This window comes from Ixodes scapularis, unplaced genomic scaffold, assembly GCF_016920785.2.
Source record: "Ixodes scapularis isolate PalLabHiFi unplaced genomic scaffold, ASM1692078v2 PGA_scaffold0__279_contigs__length_252992795, whole genome shotgun sequence".
Taxonomy (NCBI): Eukaryota; Metazoa; Arthropoda; class Arachnida; order Ixodida; family Ixodidae; genus Ixodes; species Ixodes scapularis.
This window is the reverse complement of record NW_024609835.1, coordinates 57,429,074-57,450,376: the sequence shown is the minus strand read 5'-3', so window position 1 is coordinate 57,450,376 and position 21,303 is coordinate 57,429,074. Positions and strand designations below refer to the sequence as shown.

At 44.2% G+C, this 21,303-nt stretch overlaps 2 protein-coding genes across 3 annotated transcripts; both read right to left on the bottom strand.

The window, feature by feature from the left end:
• Positions 1-188: 188 nt before the first annotated feature.
• LOC8051895 (guanine nucleotide-binding protein G(s) subunit alpha) lies at positions 189-19,658 on the bottom strand. Of its 2 annotated transcripts, none has more exons than XM_042288540.1 (12): positions 19,502-19,658; positions 14,911-15,029; positions 11,254-11,326; positions 10,753-10,807; positions 10,540-10,659; positions 9,153-9,250; positions 8,480-8,534; positions 8,304-8,401; positions 3,845-4,024; positions 1,612-1,736; positions 605-663; positions 189-517 (listed from the first exon to the last, which is right to left on the bottom strand). In XM_042288540.1, exons 2-12 carry the CDS (start codon positions 15,020-15,022, stop codon positions 323-325), a joined length of 1,170 nt encoding a protein of 389 aa, XP_042144474.1. In that variant the 5' UTR covers positions 15,023-15,029; positions 19,502-19,658; the 3' UTR covers positions 189-322. The 2 variants fall into 2 exon arrangements, with proteins under 2 accessions (XP_042144474.1, XP_042144478.1); XM_042288544.1 differs by having other exon boundaries at positions 19,472-19,648.
• On the bottom strand, positions 12,081-14,096 carry LOC8051894. The gene has a single exon (XM_029983801.4). The coding sequence runs from the start codon at positions 13,848-13,850 to the stop codon at positions 13,161-13,163; it is 690 nt and encodes a 229-aa protein (XP_029839661.3). The 5' UTR covers positions 13,851-14,096; the 3' UTR covers positions 12,081-13,160.
• Positions 19,659-21,303: the final 1,645 nt, after the last annotated feature.

Here is a 21,303-nt window from a genome sequence, read left to right as displayed (position 1 = left end):
CAGCGCATCCGTTCGTATGCAGTCACAAAGGCTTAAAACTGGATTTTAGCCTTTGCGGTCGTAAGAAGTCGCAAATGTGTGAACCAGCCTTCACACTTAGACGGTGGGGGGGAGGGAGGAGGGAGGGAGGAGGGAGGGAGGGAGGGGGGGGCAGCATAAGAGGGTATCCTTCGAAAAAGGCGACTTAATCACATATTTGTTTTTCTGTCTGCTATTTAACAGAAAAAATTTATTCAGTACAGATGCTAACGGACGCCGTGCGAGCGAACGCCGTGCGAGCACGTCTAGAGTTGCCGAGGTTTAGCGGGTTGCCAGCCGAGCTTCAGCTTGGTCCCATTTTGGAGAGATTAGAGAGAATGATCATGCTGTGGACGTCGTTGAAGACATTCTGGACGTTGTCCGTGTCTGTGGCTGTCGTGTAATGCCAGAAGCACTCCCTCACCATGGATTCGCTGGACAGAAGACCCGAGTGAGCGCAGTCGCTGCATGACCTTGGTACTTCGGCACGGGTGATGTTCTGAGAAAAAGAAAACGGTCATAAAATTTTCAAAATGCCGATTTTTCAACTTATGTCGGATCCTGGAAGTTGCAAGAATTCACTTACCAAGAAAAGCTCCCGTATGAAGGTCCGGACCCTCGTGTACTCGGAGCTGTTCTCTTCAGCTATCAAAATATTGTGGGACCGGAGAAACGCACAATATAGCAATCAATCTCACTACCTTTTTATCTCATTACGCCGTTAAAAAAATTTTAATATAAAAAACAACTGCATATCTGTGAAGAAGATTTTTATTTTATATTGTTTTTAATCAATACGAGCAATATGGGCACTACGAAATATTTTAGGACAAGAGAAATGCATAACTTAAAAAAATTATTTCACGACCGTTTTATCTTATTGCACAGTTAAAAAGTAAATATAAAATACAACAGCATCGGTTAAAAAGATTTTAATCTCATATTATTTTTATTCAATACGAGCAATATGGGCTGTAAATGTTTTAATATTCAGAATTATATTGTACCGACTCACTCCTTAAAAGGCATTCATCCAGCTCGAAAAAGTTCTAACCGAATAAAAATATGTGCTACTACCCAAATGTACTTGCAACGTCACATAATTATTTATATGTCATCTGGACCATTCTTTAAAGGGATAATGAACCGAAATTTGGATTTAAAAAAAAAATGCAGGAGACGTAGGCGGGACGCTACAATCTCCACAACACTACACGTAAGGCGATATCTTGAATCGACGGCCGAATATTGGAAAAAAAAAAAAAAAGTCGAGATCAAACCAGGCCGCGAGGCGCGTGACGTGAAGATATCTCGTTTCCTCCTCTCTTCGCTTCGCGCCCTCAAGGCGGTGAGGCGGAGATGACGCGAAGCCGTTCCCTCTCCTTCTCTGAGAAACAAGACGTGAACAAACCTGTCAAATGCGCTTCCCTTTTTTGAGAAAATACGGTCATCCGTTCGAGACATCGCTGTATGAGTGATGTTTTGGTGTTTGTAACATCCCGTTGCACGCTTTCGCCGCCGTGTTTTGTGTAATCTAGATTTTGGTTCACCATCCCTTTAAGCATGTGTGGCTATTTTTATATAAATCCCTACCTTTGTGTGTTTTGAAGCACTTGTAGGCCGGAAAATGATCTTCAATCTTGGAGCCTCGTTCCACCTTCTCCTTTAGTAGATCTTGCTTGTTCAAGAACAGGATCATTCCAGACCCCCTCAGATATCTTAAAATAAAAGGAAAAAACTGTCGGTTTAATGAATTGCGTTTCAAAAGGAATAGGTTCATTGTCGAGCTATTGCGAGGTTTCGATACTATAGAGAACTCAAAAACTGACGAACTTTATTTAAGGACAACCCTAATTCAAAACGTCTGCTTGACGCGGACAAAAAAAAATCACTTTGGTCTGGGCGTTTTTTGAATTTTTCTATGGAGAAATACAACAAATTTTCTCTGTCCGGTTCATGATAATGCTGGAAGCAAAATGCAAGACCGCAAAGATTAATCCGCACATATAACAAAAATCGATGGTTCAGTGGGTTACCATTTGCAGATGAGTATTGCTGAATAAAGAACACGATAGAAATTAGATACACTGAAATAGATGAGGGACAGACAGAGTTCTTTCAACGAGCAACGACATTTATATGATGCCCATCGCACTGCGAAAACCACTTTGGTCACAAAGAAATTGAGGGAAGACAAAAATACTAGATAAATATAAAAATAAATATAGCTGAATTTAGCTTCCTGAAAAGGAAGAAGAAAATTTAGGATATTCTTTCGATGATAACTCTGGCGCAAGGAGTTCCAGCTCTGTTGTCGATAGCGGCAGCGAAGGCTATGAAACATTGGTTCTTGTGAGAGCCAAGCACTGTAGTGTTTTTATAGCTCGTCGAACGCGGAACGCCGACGTTCGGCGCTTGGATTTCGCATTCGAACGTGTTAGACGAGTGCAGCGGAGACAAAGGCAGCTATTGCTTCGTGTGTACCCATTAATAATTCCGGTTAGAGTTCGTTCTTCTGATGTCCCCTCGCGCTCTCGTCTCCTCCTCTCGTTTAGTTTCTGCCCGCATGGTCACGGGCAAGATCTTTCGGCTGTTCCGCTTTCAGGACGAGCCTCCTCCCCCCCCCCCCCCCCTCCAAGAATGATGCTTCATAGGGAGGGAGGTCTTTCGGCTGTTCCGCCTCCAGCACGAGCCTCCTCCTCCCCCCCCCCCCCCCCCCCCCCTTCGATAATGCTTCATCGTCTCGTGAGCCTCGAGCGTGTACGCGCAGTCAAAGCACGGCGGCAGGCAACGAACGCGTGCTGGAGGACGGGCATTCGGAAAGAGACGCCCTGACATCTTTGCATGTGAGATCCCGGCTTAACCATGAAACGCGCCCCGAGGTGAGGGAGACCTACTCTCAACCAGGACGCTCGCTGCTTGTCGTACAGTATTGCCAGGCGTCTCTTACTGAAGTAGACACCACTGAGCGTCAAGAGATTCTTAAAAGCTATTTATAAAACATACATGTGTTGTATTTGACCGAGAAAGAGCACGAACAACTAAATAAAATACCCGAGCCCGTAACAAACCTAAAAATTTTGAAGACATCTCAAATCTCATATTGCATATCAAAATGCGCCAGAGCTCCTTCCACACACCCCTTGCCGCCAGCCAGTGTTGTTCGAAAAGGGCAAATAATCCGCTGCCAAGGTGTACGTTAAGCTGGCCTTTTTTGGGGATCAGTGCATACCGATTACCCGAAACAAGTAGAAGCCAGGCTGCACGCAGAAATAACGCACGTTTATTCGAGCAAGCCCAACAACCATTTCCGGGCCCAGCTCTCGTGCGCCCTTGGCCGCGCCAACGTCCTTGTCTTTCACACGCCCACACGTCACAGAACTCGTCGTGGCATTTCCTGGTTGGTTTACGTTCGCGCACCCCAATGACCAGCCTCTAGTACGCAGCCGAACATGGCGGAAACGCTAGGAGGCGCCAGCGCCACTCAAATGGGCCTCGCACAAAGCTTCTCTTGCAAACGTGCATAGCAATGACGTAACAGGAGTCAACATTAAGTCCGTCCCTATGCAGTCAAAATGATGGAGTTAATCAAGCACCGTCAAAAGGGCACGGCATGGCTTTCGTCGTCTTCGTGCGCTTGCTGCGCGCGATTGGTCTAGCAGCTCTAGCCGGTTATAGCAAACGCACAAAAACAAGTAGAGCCGTGACGGTGCACTTTTGGAGCTGCCCAATCGGTTCCATTGGATCATGGCGTTGGCTGCGATCGGACTTAAAGTGAAACGATGTATATAAGTCATATAGGTCAGGCACGCTTTCGGATACGTACTTGCTGTTCCAGACGTCACGAAACAGATCGAGCGCTTCCTGCAGCCTGTTGACGGTACTGTCCTCCCTGAGCACAGCGTCGAATCCGTTGGTGGCGGCCAAGAAAAGCACCGCGTCGATGCCAGCGAACACCGAGAACCACTTGCGACGCTCACCCCGCTGACCGCCCACGTCAAACATCCTGGCGAACAATATTAAAAGAAAAAGAGACACTTGAAGAATTTCACTCACCCCAAAACACGCTCTAAGAACGACAACAAAAAACAGTTTTCACGTGTGTGGCAATTTTTCGTGTTCGTATATCCTGACATCCTTTGTCACGGTCAGTTACCGAAACGCATGGCGTGGCTTGTAATGTTTATGTTTCTTGCTTCGTTTTCGCTGAAAGGGAAATCGCCGGGGATGGGAGGGTGCTTCGTCAAATTGCCTACTAGGCTACGCTCGTAGACCTTACAGAACCAGCAGTTTACCAACAGCCCCTTGAAACCTGATTCACATGGTGTGATTTGACTTGCGATTGCGGAGTTGCGACGTCATTGGTGCGGAAAAAAAAAAAAAGCCTCGGGGAAGCTGCGGTGACCGACGTCGCAGCTGCGAATTCGCAAGCAAAATCGCAGCATGCGAATCGGGCTTTACAAAGAGTAACCAGACAGAACTAATCAGATGGAAGATATGCAACCGCTTCACACGGGGGTTCGCCTTTGACCATACTCCCCCGCAGTGACTAGCGGTCAAAGGTATACATCATTTATTCATGTGGGTGGATAAAATCAGCTGAACATGCATAGAGAAAGGCAAGGAAACAGATAAATAGGAGCCATTCATTCATTCCTTTATGAAGATGAAAGAGAAGTTACTATGGGCGCTCTTTGGCACGCTTGTCACTGGTGTGCAGAGGTACCTCCGCGATGTAGACTTTCAGGACTTTTAAACTCATCAAACACAAAGTTGCGGCCGAAGTTGGAGGAGCGGACCGATTGGCCTATCTCGACGTTAACTTCGCGCTTTTATCGCCGACGTCCAATCGGCGCCCTCCGTGAACTTTCTGCACCAACTTTGTGTCTGACGAGTTTAGGGCCTCAGTGTTATTCTTTTCTGCTTGTCAAGTTACGGCTCAAGACCTGTTTCAAGTAATGCGGCAACCCGTAAAAACAAGAAACAAAACGAATACAGTATCTACAGCCCCTTGAAGCCACTTTCCGAATTCAGCTTGTTTCAGGAAGCAGCAAACAAAGTCCCTATGCTTTAAGTTTTGCGATAGCAATTCACTTGGCGTTTTCTACGATGCCTTCCAAGTTTATAAATGCAAATAAGTCTTGATTTCAATAATAATCAGTATTTAATCGCAGGTAAATACATAATTATTTGTTCCGAGCGCGATATGTTTTTCTTCAAGCGAAAGCATGCAGGCGAGCGGGTTTGGAAACATTACAATCTAAACCGTGAGGCACGGAGAAATAAAATAACGAACAAGACGACACAACATCTTAAACGCAGCTGCGTTTGAGATTTCGTCTGATTTCCAACAAGATTTTTGTGATTCCTAACAAGCTGACTATAAACCAGTCCCGCGCCGTACTGCCTGTCGGACGATTTTTTTCTATCAGAAGTCTGTGCGCAGAAAGCTTATCGACGTTAAAAGTGCTGCTTCCAGGGGAAAAAAAGCTGAAATCTTGCACAAAAGCGTCCCGATAACGATCCGTCCTTCCATGAGAAAAACAATGGGATTTCGGTTCCGTCCCGTTCATTTTGCAAGAGATAATCACCAGTAGTCACAAGGCATGTCTAGTGCATGCTTAACCGCTGACGCATCAAGTACTTCACTTAAGTGATCACGTAACAGGTGAATTTACCGGCCGCATTTAGGTGTCACCACTGATCTCGATGACAATCGGTGGATCGCGTTTGCCCGCTCCGCGAATGCGGCAACTGGCGGCCATCTTTTTGGTAGAGTTATATTACCTCTAGTCAGGGATGGACAGTATTTCAAATTCAAGTATTTAAAATCCGTATTTCAAATACTTCGTGTATTTTGCATTTGTATTGAATTACAAATTGGGTAATGTAGTTGACGTGTGTATTTAAATACTGAAACGTTGGTATTTCAAATACAATTGTAATTAAATACAATTTTGTGGGCAAAAATACATCCCTCAAATTTATTGTCACTGTCCAGAGCAGGAACAAAACTACGTTCTGCACCGAATGCAGTGTCTCTCAATCAAGCACAAGCGTTTAGTGACTGTGATTACGGTGCTAGTCCAGGGCAAGAATAGTGACGAAATCGACGTTCACAGGCAGACTGGCTAAACAAGTGCCTGTGACAACTTGTGATGCTTTCCAGCCTGATTTCCGTCCATATTTTTGCCTGGAACATTCTAAACGCGCGGGTCGTCCAGATTTTCATAACTGGTGCGAGTTTCAACACTAGAAAATTATCTAGCTACTGCTGCGCGTCTTGTCTGTCTCGGTCCTTTGTTGGTCTATACCAAAATGCAATCGACAAAAAACGCTGCTTGAAGCTCTCTAATTTTTTCACCTATTACGTCCAAGCGGATTACATTTTTTGTGATTATATTTCTATTACGTTACTAAAGCCTCGCACACTAACTCCCGAGTGTTCGATGCAAAATTAAAATGAGACACCCAGAAACCCGTTGCAGGTGCCCTGAAGCCGCTGACGCAAATTTTGAGGAATGTATTTGGAAAAGTATTTTGAGGAGACCAAATACATTTGCTTGTATTTGTATCTTGTACTTAAATGCGTTTTTGGAAATGTAATTAGATTTGTAATTAAATATATTTTTGACGAAGTAGTTTGTATTTGTATTTCGATACATATTTGCATGTATTTTGCCCATCCTTGCCTCTAGTCAATGTACAGCTGCTGCAGCCACTATCATCCATTCATGGCAGACATCGTTGTGGGATTTGTGGTGGCAGGCTGCCATCAAAATAGCGTGGGTGATATTTCGTGCTTGATTGAAATTGTTCGACGAAACATTTTTGTAACCCAGCGTGAACGGTAGCCCGATCTTGGAGGACCCGGTGAAAGTTCTACGAAACCGCAGCACCGCGGAAAAGCAGCAGAGCACGCATCGAAAGTCGCATCGAAAAAAACATCGAAAGCAGACGCCGGTGTAGAGTCTGCTTTCGATGTGAGCTGCGCTGCTTTCTCCCGGTGCTGCACTTTCGTAGAGCTCTCGCCGGGTCCTCAAAGATCGGGCTACCGTTCACGCCGGGTTTCAAGAATCTGCTTCGTCGAACAACTTCAATCAAGCACGAAATATCACCCACGGTACAGTGTACTAGACCCACTGCTATTTTAATGGCAGCCTGCCGCCATAGCGCTGCCCACCATATTACTATGACAGCTAGAGATAAAAAAAACTCTACCAAAAAGATGGCCGACCGTGGGCGCATTCCCGTCCATAGGCGAAGGTGGTCAAACGCGATCCAGCAAATATACATAGAGATCAGTGGGTGTCACCAACAACTTAAGAAACTTAGGTGCGTTACTAACTTCAAAACTGCGCTTGTATAATCGAAGCTGGTGAATACGGCTAAAGAAAAATTAATCATATACTAGGAGGTCCAAAGTAAAATACAGAAAAAATAAAGAGGAAGGTCCTTTGGTGGATCTTCAGAGAATACGTTAACATGACCCCTGGGAAGCTCCACACACGTCCCACTTTGGGAATTGCTAACGCTGACACCTTTACTTTTTTGTTTTGGCTTTCTCTTTTGCTTTTTCTGTTTTTTATGCTTATTTTTGGCCTCGTTACGTATGAGTTAGCGTTTTCCAAAGGGTGACGTGTGTGGCGTTTCCCAAGGGTCATGCTAACGCATTCCCTCCGAATCCACCAACGGATCTTCCTGTAATTTTTTCACCCCTTTTCTGTACTCTGCCTGCAAGAGTGCGTCGCCGCCCATAGATATAATGATCCATATCACTCGTGGAAAAACCACATCCATGCAACTCGTGGAAGGAGCCGCTTCCATATCACTCGTGGAGGAAACCTCATTCATCGTTTCAGCTACACACACATCACAGCCCACGGACTGCTACTACGGAAACCCAGAGCGAAGAACAACCGGCGACGCCAGAGCGGCAATTCAGCCCACCCGCATTCCAACGCGCCGCGGCGCGTCCTCCTCTCTGGCTCCGCGCCAGCGGTGAGCCTTACTTTGACGAAAACTAAAGAGCTCGTTTTGACGAAAACCCGACGGTGTCTGTAAGTTTGTCAGCATCCGGGAGAGAGGGAGATGTTGACACATGCTGACGTCAGCGCTCCGGACCAATGGGAGCGTCACACGCGTCACCTTCTCCCCTCCCTTCCCTCTCTTCCCGGCGCTGACAAACGAAAGACGCCGCCGGGTTTTCCTTAAAGCGAGCGTTCTAACGCTAACGCATTAAAATTGTATGTGTTGTCTTTTCGATTTTTTTTTTCCTTACTAACCAGAATTCTTGTATCCCATGCCCGTATTTCTTAGGAATGGTTGCTTCGAATTCCACTTTCTTCACGTTCGTCGTGCGCCTTCGACAGCGAAGAATGTCCTGCAAGAGTAAGAACTTGAAACAGCGTCCGGCATGGTTCTCCAATGAAAGTTAGAAAGGCTTCATTAGTTTCCGAACCTGCTCTGTTGGGATGTAGCTTTCATCCGAGATTACGTCGATCTGGTCGAGGAAGCTGAGACACAAATAAGGATTCAAATCAGCGACGCAAATTTTCGTGATTACGTTAAACCAGAGTACGCATCGTTATCTCCTCGAATGACATTATTTCGACCACTGTAATTGATTCAAGTTGCGTCTCACAAGTTAGCATAAATACTTTTTGTAATTCGAATTTCGAATCCACAGTTACCCCAAAAAGAACAAATAAAGTAAGAGAAAACAGTCTCGTTCCAGTGTAACGTAATCACTTAATAGCCAATGTCGTGGTTTAGTAGGATAATCAAGGTTTCAGTATTTGTGTTTGTTTTTCTTCTTTTTTTAAGGTAAAAGTTCATCTGTTTGTGTGTTAAAGACATCACGATCTAGATGGTAGTAATTAGCGCTTAGATGCAAGTGTGATGTAGAAATCGATTGAAATGTGGTTTTTAAATTCGTACCTGATAGCCAGTGCGACACATTTTAGAGGCGCCATGTATGACTACCATGTCAAAATAAAGAATTAAGAAGAAACTGGACTGAGCGAGCCTATTTTAGCTTTGAAATATTAATAAAAAAACTATAGTCAAGCTAAGTATCCACTTCAATTAACTCTATACAGCATATTGGTAGAAAAAACAAAAAAAAAACTCACTACTTCGAGGATTCGATTAGAAAGAACTCATTTGATCTCCTGTAGCACTCCTGAACACCGGCATCACTCCACAACCTCTTGATGTGAAAATAGAAACACTGAAATGCGAGAGAATACACAAACCAGTTTGTAGTAAATGTTTAAGTTAGTTAAATTACTAAAACACTTAACGCGCCAATTTCGCAGTAGGTTGTCAACAGTAGACTTGACTGAAATTGCTGAAGAAATCTAAAGAGCCAAACTTTTTTTCGTGTTACTTAGTGGAATCATGACACCTTCACAGCCGCTGATACAATATCGCTGCTGGCGAGCCAAAAGCAACACGTTAAGTCTGTGTTTATGTTTTTATGTGTACTTGCCAATTTCACATTTAATGCATGCGTTCTGCATTCAAGAACGATTGGAAACGACTGCTTCGCTCGTACGCCTCAGATTTAAGTACGATCGAGTATTTTCAAACTTCACGCTCACACTGGAGGTTCGCACAACAATGTGTTCCTAAACCAGTACAAGTAGCTCGGTGTATAAGAAACATTGTTACTAAATCACATTCCCATCTTATTTAGCAAGCTTTTTACCACTCGTGTAGACGTCACATTTTCACAAATGTAACCATGCTTTCTTTATTTACAAGTTTGTATTGTTTTAAAAGGCGAATCGCAGGACAAGTCTCCCAGTCGTGTAACCGGAAGGACCTCACGGCCACTTCCACGATAATGTGCTTTTATTATTAGCGTCAGCACCACGCCGCACGTCAGAGCTGTAGAAACATATACGGGTACGCTAGAATTAGAAACTGTACAAATACGGCAGTGCGATTGCAATCCGATAGATTTAAAAGGCTCGAGGTTCACCTAAGCGCTTGTTATGAGTTGTAAATGCACGCACGCCGCTCTTCGCTCCCTTCTTTAACCTGCGCTGTACAACGCGCTGACCTTGAGCGTGGAACGGTGCAGCCGCTGCCTCGCGGACACGCAGCGCCATCGGGTGAGCGATCGTTCAAACTGCCGTGAGCCTTGCGGCGCGAGGAAGGAACAGACAGCAACGTAGTTCCCAGCAGAACGAATCCCTTGGTTCATTTCATGCGCCGTATATATTGCTACGCGCCGTACAACCGATAAGAGGCGAGCGAACGCGGTGATCAGTGATAACAAAACAGTGTGATAACACAGTCAGGATGGCACCGCACAAACTGATGCGCAGCGGCCAATGGGAGCCTCGTCGACGCGCGCCAGACAATGGGAACGAAGTGTAAAAGGTGTCGTTGTCTAGCTTTGCGCGTAATTTCATTAAGGTGCCATTTCGCATGGTTTCAAAGCTGAGGACGTCGGCTCGCTCCATGAGACAGTTAATGCTTTCGTATTAATAATAGACTTAATGCACTCACTTGAGGGAACTCATAATCAGCTAAGAGGTACAGGCTTTGCACGAACTTGAAGCTTTCCTCATTCGCTGAATCTTCCAACTCGACGGGAGGATTGAGAGTTGCCATGTGCATGGTGAGTTCCTGGAATCCAACAGAAAAACAGACTCCTGAGTGATTTATCGTCGCTCGCTGTGCCGCTGACGCGTTAGAGGAAAACACAGGCCACCCTGTTACCTTCATCGCTTCCAGGAGGTTCCAGCGAATTTCGTGCGCTTTTTCGGTCCGTTCTCTAAATAAATAAATAAATATTATTATCGTAGAAACTGGAGTCAAAACCTCGACAGTACGTTTAAGACTTGACCCTTTTACGCCCTTTTATATATATATTTAAAATGGCTGTTCAATTAAAACTCTGTCACTCCGACTCGGATTAAAAAAAAAAGAAAATCGTCAAAGCCAGTAGAAATAGTTTTTATTGCAGAGTTTATAAAGTAAATATTTTTGTATCATCATATATAAGAAGTGGAAGGTGGGTACACATGCACTGCTAGCTCAACACGGAAATAATTGGCCGGAAAATTAAGAAGGCTGAGTTCACTCAATTATAAATTCTAAATTTATCTTCGCGCCCCAAACCAAAGACAACAAAAATATAATGTGGTGTTTAAACTAAGAAGTCTATAGAAATAGGACATGCATTCGACACCAGTGAAGAAAAGAAACATTGGCACTTACTCCGAGGTGAAGCCGTTTCTGTGGAGAATAGTCATTTGTTTCAAAATGGTGGTTTTGCCAGACTCTCCGGCTCCTGTAAATTGAGCGTTTAAAGAAAAACGTCTGGACAACGAAAAATGTAACTCTTGGTGCAGAATTCTAAAACTCAAGATATAAATGAAATAGTATACACACATTATGTAAGCTGCAACACTCGATCTGTCTTTTAGCTCTTACTGCGGTCTTTACAATCCTTTTTATCTCTCGATTTGAGAAAAAAGTAAAAAACCGGAACCTGAACTTCGAGTTCCAAACTTAGATTGAACCAAGGCGTCTTCAAAAAGTGACAGATGAGTCAAGTAAACATGGCGGGTTCTTTACGTTCCCGCTGCTCGCGATAACACGTAAGTGAAGGTTGAAATCCCCTTCGTAAACTTCTTCGTGCAATTCAAACGGCTTAAGTTTTCGACACTACTATAATTCAGCCTGAAAATATTTGGCAAAAATAAAAACTGTCATCCACCTTTACACGCATATTTCTGAAGAAAAAAAATAAGAGAAGGTATTTGTGTAAGCTGCTCTGATCACCAAAAAAATAAAAACCAACGTGATTAATCAAGAAGGTTCGTATTTCGCCAAGAAAAAACAAACACTTATGAATATTGTTTCTACGACTGTCCGCGCTGATGGCTTCCAGAAGGTCACGTTCTAAGCGCGAGATAACGCCAACGCTTGCAAAGTAAAGAACAAAGGCAACTCTGATAAAATATCTTCGTTAAAACAGGCAATGCGATACCAGCGCGGTTAGAACTGCGAAAAAGGAGTCTACTGTTCGTTGATGCGCGTGATAAAAAAAGAAAACACATTTATTTACACTTTGGTGACATCCAAATAAGTTATCACTTTCTAAATAGGTACAGTGAGAACGAAATGGAAACCATGGCACAGTGTATTTTGATTATCGGTTTCTTTACAGGATTTGATAGGGTTTAAAGTAGCAAAAGTGAAGATACATAAAATGTATCAATTCCAGAAACAAAACATAAAACAGTATATCTTTTATGTGTCAAGTACTCGAACATTGGACGCTGAGTTGAGTTTAATTTATCGTATTCACACATGGTACATCTACATAATGAAAAACAAATACCTGGTACCTATGGGATATTCAAGCTAAAGTACCACATGTACTTAACTAACCCCATGTCTCGCATTGAACAGTTGTATAATTACATTGGTCTAGCAGGGTTTCATATTTCTGACCCATTTTTTTCTGTGTTTAAGTCGTTCTTTACCACTAATTTATCCATCTGCTGTGCATCATTACTAAGGCTTCGGCTCTTCATCAGAAAATAACATGATGAATTAATGAATGAGTGAATTGCCTGATAATTATTTATATAGAAGTGAGTATGTCACGAATCAAGTCTAAGAGCCATTGAAAGTTGCTGAGGGGCGTCTACAACAAACGAACGGAGTTATCCCGTACGCATACGTTACAGTAGCGGAATGTACAGAGCTAGAAAATTATAGAAGCAATCGATTACCTTTATGAAAATAAACTCAAATTAAACTAGTGCGCGAGTAATATAAATATGTAGTAAGTTACACAATAACAGCCGAAGCTAGTCCAGGCAATACTTTCAAAAAAAGTTAGTGGTAGACGCCGGTTATTCCAAAATTTTAGAGAAACGTAGATTTCAAAAAAGCAAAAAAAAAAAAAGTTGTTGCACTGCATTATTTGTTTATATAAAAAAAAACACAAAAAAACGAGACGCTATACAGGAACAGGCAGTTTAAATACGACGTTCATTCCGGTTGAATTCGTGTCTACAAGAGGTCCGTAGGTCTAAGAAAACTAAGTAGCCAAAAAACACATTAAGAAAACAGCAGATTTGAAGACCGTCGGGACTGCGTAAGGAGCCACGTCAAAGAGCGTTGTTGTTCACGACGTCCACGCTATAAAGCACCGTGTTTTTCGTTATCGGGTCAGACACAGTAACCGACGTGTGCTGAGACCCCGGCAGACCGTCGCGCTGCCGACGATGCGCCTCGAGTGCCTTCTTGGACCACTTGCCGAGGGCCTCGCTGGCGAGTCGATCCCACTCGATGCACGAGAAGGACGGCACCACGAGGTGACCGCAGTTGAAGCACTGTTTTCGCACCACCCGAGGAGCTCCAAGTCTGCCCAGGTCAAAAAATACCTCGACGGAGCTGTCGTGCCACTGATGTTCGCAGCGCGTGCAGTGCAACTGAGCCTTTCCGACCGCCGACGCCAGCTTCGCCCTGGTCAGAAGGCTGTTACGACTCCATCGAAGTCGCTGGTATTCCTTGGGATCACCCGCGAATTCTGACAGCATGTCCCAGTCGCCCAAAACGGAACTGGAGGCTGCGATGGACCTCTGGACCGAGTCCCTCAGCGCCTTGGGAATCGGTTGCTTCGACGGGACGCCTGTCTTGGAGTGGTCGGTGGGAGAAACGTTGGGTGGAGAACGCTGGCTCGAAATCGCAAGAGCACCCATCGGGCGAGAGCGTAAACAAAACTCCTCCCGCCACTGGACGACACTCGGTCCTAATCGGTGGTGGTGAACGGGACGACTGCAGGGAGCACACGACATGCAATCGCACGAAAACTCCGCGGCTATCTCCGAGACCGCTAAGATCGCGATACCGCTCTCGTGCAGAGATAAGCGGCGGGTGTTGTATATGGCCTGGCGAGAATCTCCCGACTGCGGAAATGGTTTTCTGCGAACCGGATGCAGAGAGAGTGGTTTCAGGAGTTCAGCCGAGCAACCTGTTTGAACAGACTGCGTTGAGTGTGCGCGTGTCGGGACCGTGCAGCGATTGCATTGTCCGCCTGTTCAAGCATTGGGAAGAACGTTAACACTACAGGCAAACGAAATCCCGACTTTGAAAGATGACCACCATGATACTTTGGTGTGACGACTAGATATTTGAAGACAAACCGAGGCATCCAATATACGGTTTGCACTGACGTCACACCAGCGGCCATTGTTGTGGTCTTGCTGCTAAGCAAGTTTATAACCCGACGCAAATGTATTAATCACATCGAGAAAAAATAACATTACGGAAGCAACTATGCCTAATTCCAAAACATTCATTGGTATATTTACGAGCGATTAAGGGCAAGCGGGCAAACGTTTCATTCTATTCGCAACTTTCAGCGACGGTGGTACCGCGGTGTGAGAATCGCACTCTCTAACTCCTGGATGGTCGGCATCAGAACAAAGGGTTCTTGCTTACGAAATTAGAATTACTTACACGTCGCGGACCGAACCTTGTACCGCTGCACTATGACGATCCTCCGGATGGCAGCCATTTCGATAGGAACTAGGGCGAACCGCTATAGGTCATGAAAGTTGCGAATACAATGTGTGGGTGACAATGCACCCACAAATTGTTTACAAAACAAGTCCACTTTGCCCACACCACTTCTGGGCACCACGCGTGCGCAGAAACGAAACTCGGGAGGAGTGAAGCGCCCGTGCAAGCGCAGTACCGACAGCAGCGCCACCGCAGTGTCGTGACGTCAGTGAGTTGAGTTGGTCTATACGTGTACACTAAAGAAAACAAGCAGCTCCTTCGAGCGTTCTTCAAACAAAAACAAACAGAAAAAATAACGAGATGAGTTCTAAGGCGCACACGTGCCCACATTACCGAGAAGAAGAATTTTGATGAGGCCTCCTTCTCTTTTCTTCCACTGTTGAATGACTCCGTTCAGTTTATCGTTGACCTTCTGCTCCGGGCTTTTGGTCTTGAAGCACCCCATCCTAAAACTAATGAAAGCAAGAACAATGAGATCAGGATAACTGATGATGATACACTCTAAGAAAAAAGGGTGCCACCTTGCACCCTTTTGTCCCGTATAATGCACCCCAAAACTTCAGTTCGACGGCACTAGTCGAACAGACGGCCCCAAATTTTACGAGGGGCTTGATAACGCTGCGATATAACTTCTTAAATAGCTAAAGTACGTATCAAAGACCACAGAAGGAGAACCCTGAGGTTTTGCGGTAGGGCCAAGAAAACCCCGATTATTTTTTTTTTTTATAGTGAGTAACACGTACATTAGCTATATCAATAAGTTCTACCACACGGCTATCAAGCCTCTTGTGATCGTTAGTACCGTCAGATTGGCGTCAGTGCGCTCTTCGTCGAACTGAAGTTTTGGGGTGTGTTATATGGGACAGAGGGTGTGAAGAATACACCCTTTGTTTCTGCGAGTGCAGGTTGCACGGTGCTTCAGTGTACTCAGTTTCACTTTAAGTGCAGAAACACAACGAGCTCCGTGACGAAGCACTTTTAGATCTGTTTGATTGGCTCCACCGGGTCGTGCCTTCGGCTGATGTCGGACTTCAAGTGAAACGGAGTGTAACCACACAACGGTGTCCAATCTACAGTCGTTGAGAATGCTAAGATACGTCAGAACATCGGAACTGATCCTGAGTGGCGAAAGTCGGGGGTTAACGGCAACTACTGCGGTGCGTTTATATATGGTAGCCTAAGAACAGGTAGCAAAAAGCCGAAATATTTGGAAATGATCAGTGTATATCCATGGGCATAACTGTGATCAAGACTGCCCAACTAAGACACTGTCCAATGACAACAAATCGTAATGTTGCGAGCGAGTCACTCAACAAGAAGCGCGAATCACACAAAAGGAGCGCAAAGGGTAGACGTTCCCAAAAGCAGAGATCGAGGAAAATCGGAACATTGTTAGAAGCAACGTGCTCAAGCTGGGACAAAATCGATTATAAGCCGCGGCGAAGAACCTCGTCGTCAAAATACCAGCCCTTACAGGGCTGGCTGCTAAAAATAGTACTCGTTTATTCATTTATTTACCCTTGGGTCAGGGGCGTTATATACTGGAGTGGGTTACATAAATATATGCCTCGCAACAATAAACCTAGAACAATAATACGGGCGCATAGCAAAGGTTAACCGCGACTTTTTTAAAAAATGCTATTGTCAACAATTTTACGCGCAGGTGCTAGAAGGTGATTCCAGTTCAAAGGGGTAAATAATTTTAATCTTCATTAATATTACAGGATGAAACACCAACTTTCTGGCCATGATCAATGTGTGCTGAGAAGTACTGGGGTAATGTTAGTATTCTTTTCCCGAAATATTAATGTTAACTATATGTATATTGTGTGAACAAGCACGAGCGGAACGCTTTTCTTCGGTGGGAAATGTTTTGTAATGATGAGCTGGTTTTCACTGCTGTTACACTGGCCTCGCGTTGATAATTCGGAAGTATAAAGCAAGATTCTGAATAGCTTCGAATTCTGAGATGCGCGAGTCAAGACCGGGGTTGAATATACATATGCCTCTTTATCGAGCTTACTACAAGGCTTTGTAGTAAGTTACGAATATATTTTAATACTTCTTATCTGGTTTTGGTTTTACTACACGCTACCACTACACGTTACAATACTCAAGAAAGCAGTTAATATTTGACTGAAAAAGTGAGATCGCAAAGTCGTCAATTTAAGCTATACATGACACAGTAATCGGCGAACAGAAAGACAAATGAACATAGTAACCAACATCTCGAAACTGGAGGCAAAGAAAAAGCAGCACACAAACAAGCGAATTCTCCAAGAGTTTACGTGCATGTGTGTTACCCTTTCCTGGCCTGCAGCACTAGCGGTTGGGACCACATTCCGAAAGTTTTAGAACTTAGCAATATATAATTAAAAAGTTAGAAGTGATTTTGTTTTTGTCATTTTAAATGAAAAATTGAGCAGTCTTGTTTTTAATCCAGAATACAGTGACAGCGATAGCTGTGCCACGTCGCGGCGAAGTCGTTGGGCGTCGGCGTCGCGTTCGCACACTGTGGGGGTGCGTGAACAATAGCGTTCGGAACAAGCGCTTTTGTTTCTTTTCTTTTTCCTCAAAGCGCGTAAAAGCGTGTTTTTTTTTGTTTTTTTTTTGTTTTTTTTCAGAACGAGGTCTGGGCATGGACAGTGCTGCGATGGCATTTTGTTATAGGCTATTATTTTCTTCTTTATTTTTTCCAAAGAGCGCGAGCAGTGGGCCTTGGGTACTACAAACATCCTAAGGTTAGGGTGCCTTCATGTGCGCTTTGCGTAGGGTGGTGGCATCTCGCCATTTTGTCCCACACGTTTATTTTTATTTTTTGTTCAGAAGCGCGTGAGAGAGCGTGGCCCTGCACGCGTTTGTGGCGTTGACTGAGCTATGGCGACATTTTGTTTTCGTCGATTTCTTTGTATTTTCCCCGTGAGCGCGTGCTGTCGGCATTGGGTACTACAAAGGGTGGCATCACCCTAAACAAAAGGACCTTGAGGCACCCTACCTAAGGTTAGAGCGGGTTAATAGCAACCCACGTTCTATTCCCGCGTGCGGCGGGCGATATTTTTGAGGATTTTGTAACACTGACACCCTGCATCGTCAACTACAGCCCCAACAACGGACGCTATTTCCAGAGGTGAGAAGAGCCCAAAACAGCTATAGCTGTGGAAATAGAACCCGTTCGGGGCAAATGCTATTGATCTGCATGCTTTCCCAGGCTTCATTGATCGCCATTTTTTCATTAAACATATACGAAAATTGCATTTTAGCTTTTTGATTCAAATGACGGTAGGTTTAGAAACTTGGGCATTTTGTCCTAACTTATATGTACACTAGACTCGAGTAGAGATTGAGCGTTCGGTGACGCATAGTTTATTTTTGCAATGCAAAAAGCACGGTTCTTATTTCGCCCTGACACCCGGTACAATGTCCTCAAAACGTTACGCTCTCACACGATCGCCCACTTTGCAGATGCTTGGACGCCACTGGTCTGTCTCTGCGGCAAGACGGATAGCCAAGTAGCCGGCAATCGCTCCGCATCGCTGTTGTCCTGTGGCAGCATCTCGTTTGGGGCTCATTGTACTTGTACGTTACTTAAAATACATTTTGCTGGTATTTAAAAAAATAAAATGTACACGAGTTGACTCGAATGTACTGTTCACATATCCCTTTGAAGATATTGTCGAAATCGCTCAGATGAGCATGAACCTTTTCCTCACAACCTGAATCCTAATCTTTGTTGTAGTGATTTATTTTCATGCAGTCACGCTTAGTTGCACTGATGTTTATGTCATTAAAAATGTTTGACGAGATCAGTAAAACGTTGCATTCAAGAAGTACTTCGCCTTTGCTTTTAAGATTATGTGGCTGGTGTGGTTTGCTTGAAGCATACGTTTTGCGACAAATGTTCTTTAAGTTGACGTGAACGACAATATCTACGTGGTACTTTGAATTTTACTTAGGATTTTGTCACGTACAGAACGCGTCACAGTTATTACCAGTAGACTTCTAAAACGTGTTCGGTTCTTCTGTAGCCCCACCCCTTATGTAATACTCTCTGATGGGGGTTTTAAGGTATCAAAGTAAAAGAAAATACCTAAACCGCCACTTTTTTTTTCTTATATTGAAAGGCTATCATTACAACTACTGGTGTAGCGGAAAGTGCTCATTCGGGTCACTAACCCAGGCTGCAGAAATCGATGATTGTCCATACACTGCCAAAACAAAATTTGAGAGAGCGCAGATGTCGTGTTCGCGCTAGCCGTGTCGAACACTGCATCTAACACTAACAAATACGTAGGGTTTACCTGACAGATCAAGTCAAACCAGGACACTTACTTCTACCTTTCTATATATGAAAATCAAATTAAGTTCATTTGCGTAGTCACGGGGCATTTTCTCGTCGTAATGGCGTTAAAAAATTTAATGATCAACATTCAAAACGTACAAAAACGCATGAGACGTCCACATTCCAAAGCTTCGAAAGTCGAAAAACAAATTGCTTTATCCATGCGTATAAAAATGCATATTATTTTCGTACTTCTGTATTAACTTTACTTCAAGTACTCATACATAAAAGTGTATATCTAAGAGTGTCACCCCGCTTCAGATAGTTGTTTCTGTTTAGCTTCAAAATTGCGTTCATCTAAGTTAATTATTAAAGATGAGTGTGCCCAGTACCTACGCATGGATGACTTTCTCAATGAAAACTTACTACAACGCTATTCAGGAGAATAAATACGTGAGTCCATGAATTCATTCTCAGGAATGGCACATTCACAAGCTACTTACTCTACACCAGCTTCGACAGTGTTTGTAATACAATTTCATTTCTTTTTATATCTGGGTGAATGGATCAAATACATAAATAATTACATTTAGCTTACATAAGAAACAAGCTTACGTAGCAAAGTTGGCAAATCCGTTGGCTCACCTTCGTAAGAAGCCGAGGCAGCTCGTTTCTGGACAATGCGGGAAGGGCGGCCCCTCAAGTATGACACGGAGCAGAGTGACGCACAAGAAGAAAGCGCGCGTCCGTTTCCTGTGAGCTGATAGAAGGCCGCATCGCGTCTGGAGAAACACCGGGCTTTCATCCGGGAAGACAGACGACCACAGAAAGATTCCATATCGTTCCGTGAGCAACAATCAGCGATGTCAACTTTGTGGGGGGACAGCAGGTGCTGCGTTCATTTCTTTCCCTCCGAACACACAATCAAAATGCAGCGAAAGCTTTTTCTTTTTTTTTTCATTTATGTTGTTTTGTTATTTGCGTGCGCCAAGAAGAAAAACTAGCTATAAAGAAGAAGAAAAATGCTAATGGCTCGAACAAACCATCCTTGTTGAGTACACAAACAGGCAGTGGCGCTGATATCACGCCGAGTGAGTTGGAAAAAAGCGTGCAAAAAGGCTAGGTAATCTTCTCTGGGGCTAGTTACATTCATTTGCTTTGGGGAAGAGATCATGGATTTCCCCCTTCAAAAATAACGCGCCGAGTGTTAGGATGTTTGAACACGCTGCACAATGGCCGAAGGACCGATACCGCGGAACATGCGAGTTTAAAAATATGTGAGACGACGGTAGAGCGGTATGTGTAGCGTTTCTTGGGTTACCATCATGACGGTGTCCTTTCTGTCCACCCCTGGGCAGAATTCCTAGAATATCCAAGAGAGGTAGACTTTTGAGAGGAGTCTACTTTTCTCCTCATATCATAATCTGAAGAGAGAGAGAAAGGAAGAATAAACTTTATAAAAGCCTAATAAGATCCAGAACGTTTGGTTCCTTCTAGGGCCGGCGTGGTGCCTCCCCTGCAGAGTGGCCGGGCGGACTGGGCCGGGCGGCGACTTGCTCGGCTCTTGTGACCGCAGCGAAAAAGCAATTTCAGCTCCTATAAAAACATAACAACTTTTTTTTTTTTTTTTTTTTTTTTTTTGGGGGGGGGGGGGGGGACGAGTTTGGTGAATTAATACACTTGTACGCACATTTAAAGCCTGGTATTGGTAACTTCATTAACACGTACACGTTTCAAAAGCAAAACAAAAAACTATTATTTATTTTGCTGACAAACAAGTCTTATCAGAGCTAGCTCGTGCTGTGCATAAACTAGCAGAACAATACTTCCTTTTTTTTTTCTTCTTAACATGAAAAGTGGTAAGCAAGCATTAAAACCTTGAGAGCGGGAGGTTTTCTCCGAGTGGTCTTTTTGTTGCTCTATTCGCCCCTCCAACCAAGCAAACGGCGTCAAGCATTCAAAATTTAAATCTGCCTAGTGAGGGCCTCGCGATAATCTGACGTGATATATCAAACTCTTCAGTCGTCTGGTAGAAGCTGTCGAGTGAATACCCAGAAGTGCGTGATTGGAGATGTGAAAAGTTGTCTTCTCGTTTAGCCGTTTTCCAATACCCTACCCAACAAAGTCAGACCTGTGTTGACGCAGGCACCCTCATCTTCCCTCACTTCCATTTCAAGTCGAATAGTAAATCGAATAGTGCAGTGCATACTCTACTATCTCTACCGGCAAAAGCCTAGGGTGAACCGTGGCCCAGTGGGCTAGCGCACAACAGCTCGGACCACATGAAGCGAAAGCTCGCGCTGCAGAACCCAGGAATCCTGGGTTCTACCCCACATTTGCTCGTTTCGATCTTGGTGAGCATCGTACCAGCGTGCAGTCATGTATCACTACTCCATGATGCACGTTAAAGACCTCAGGCTAGCGGTTGTTCTGCTGTGGATATAAAT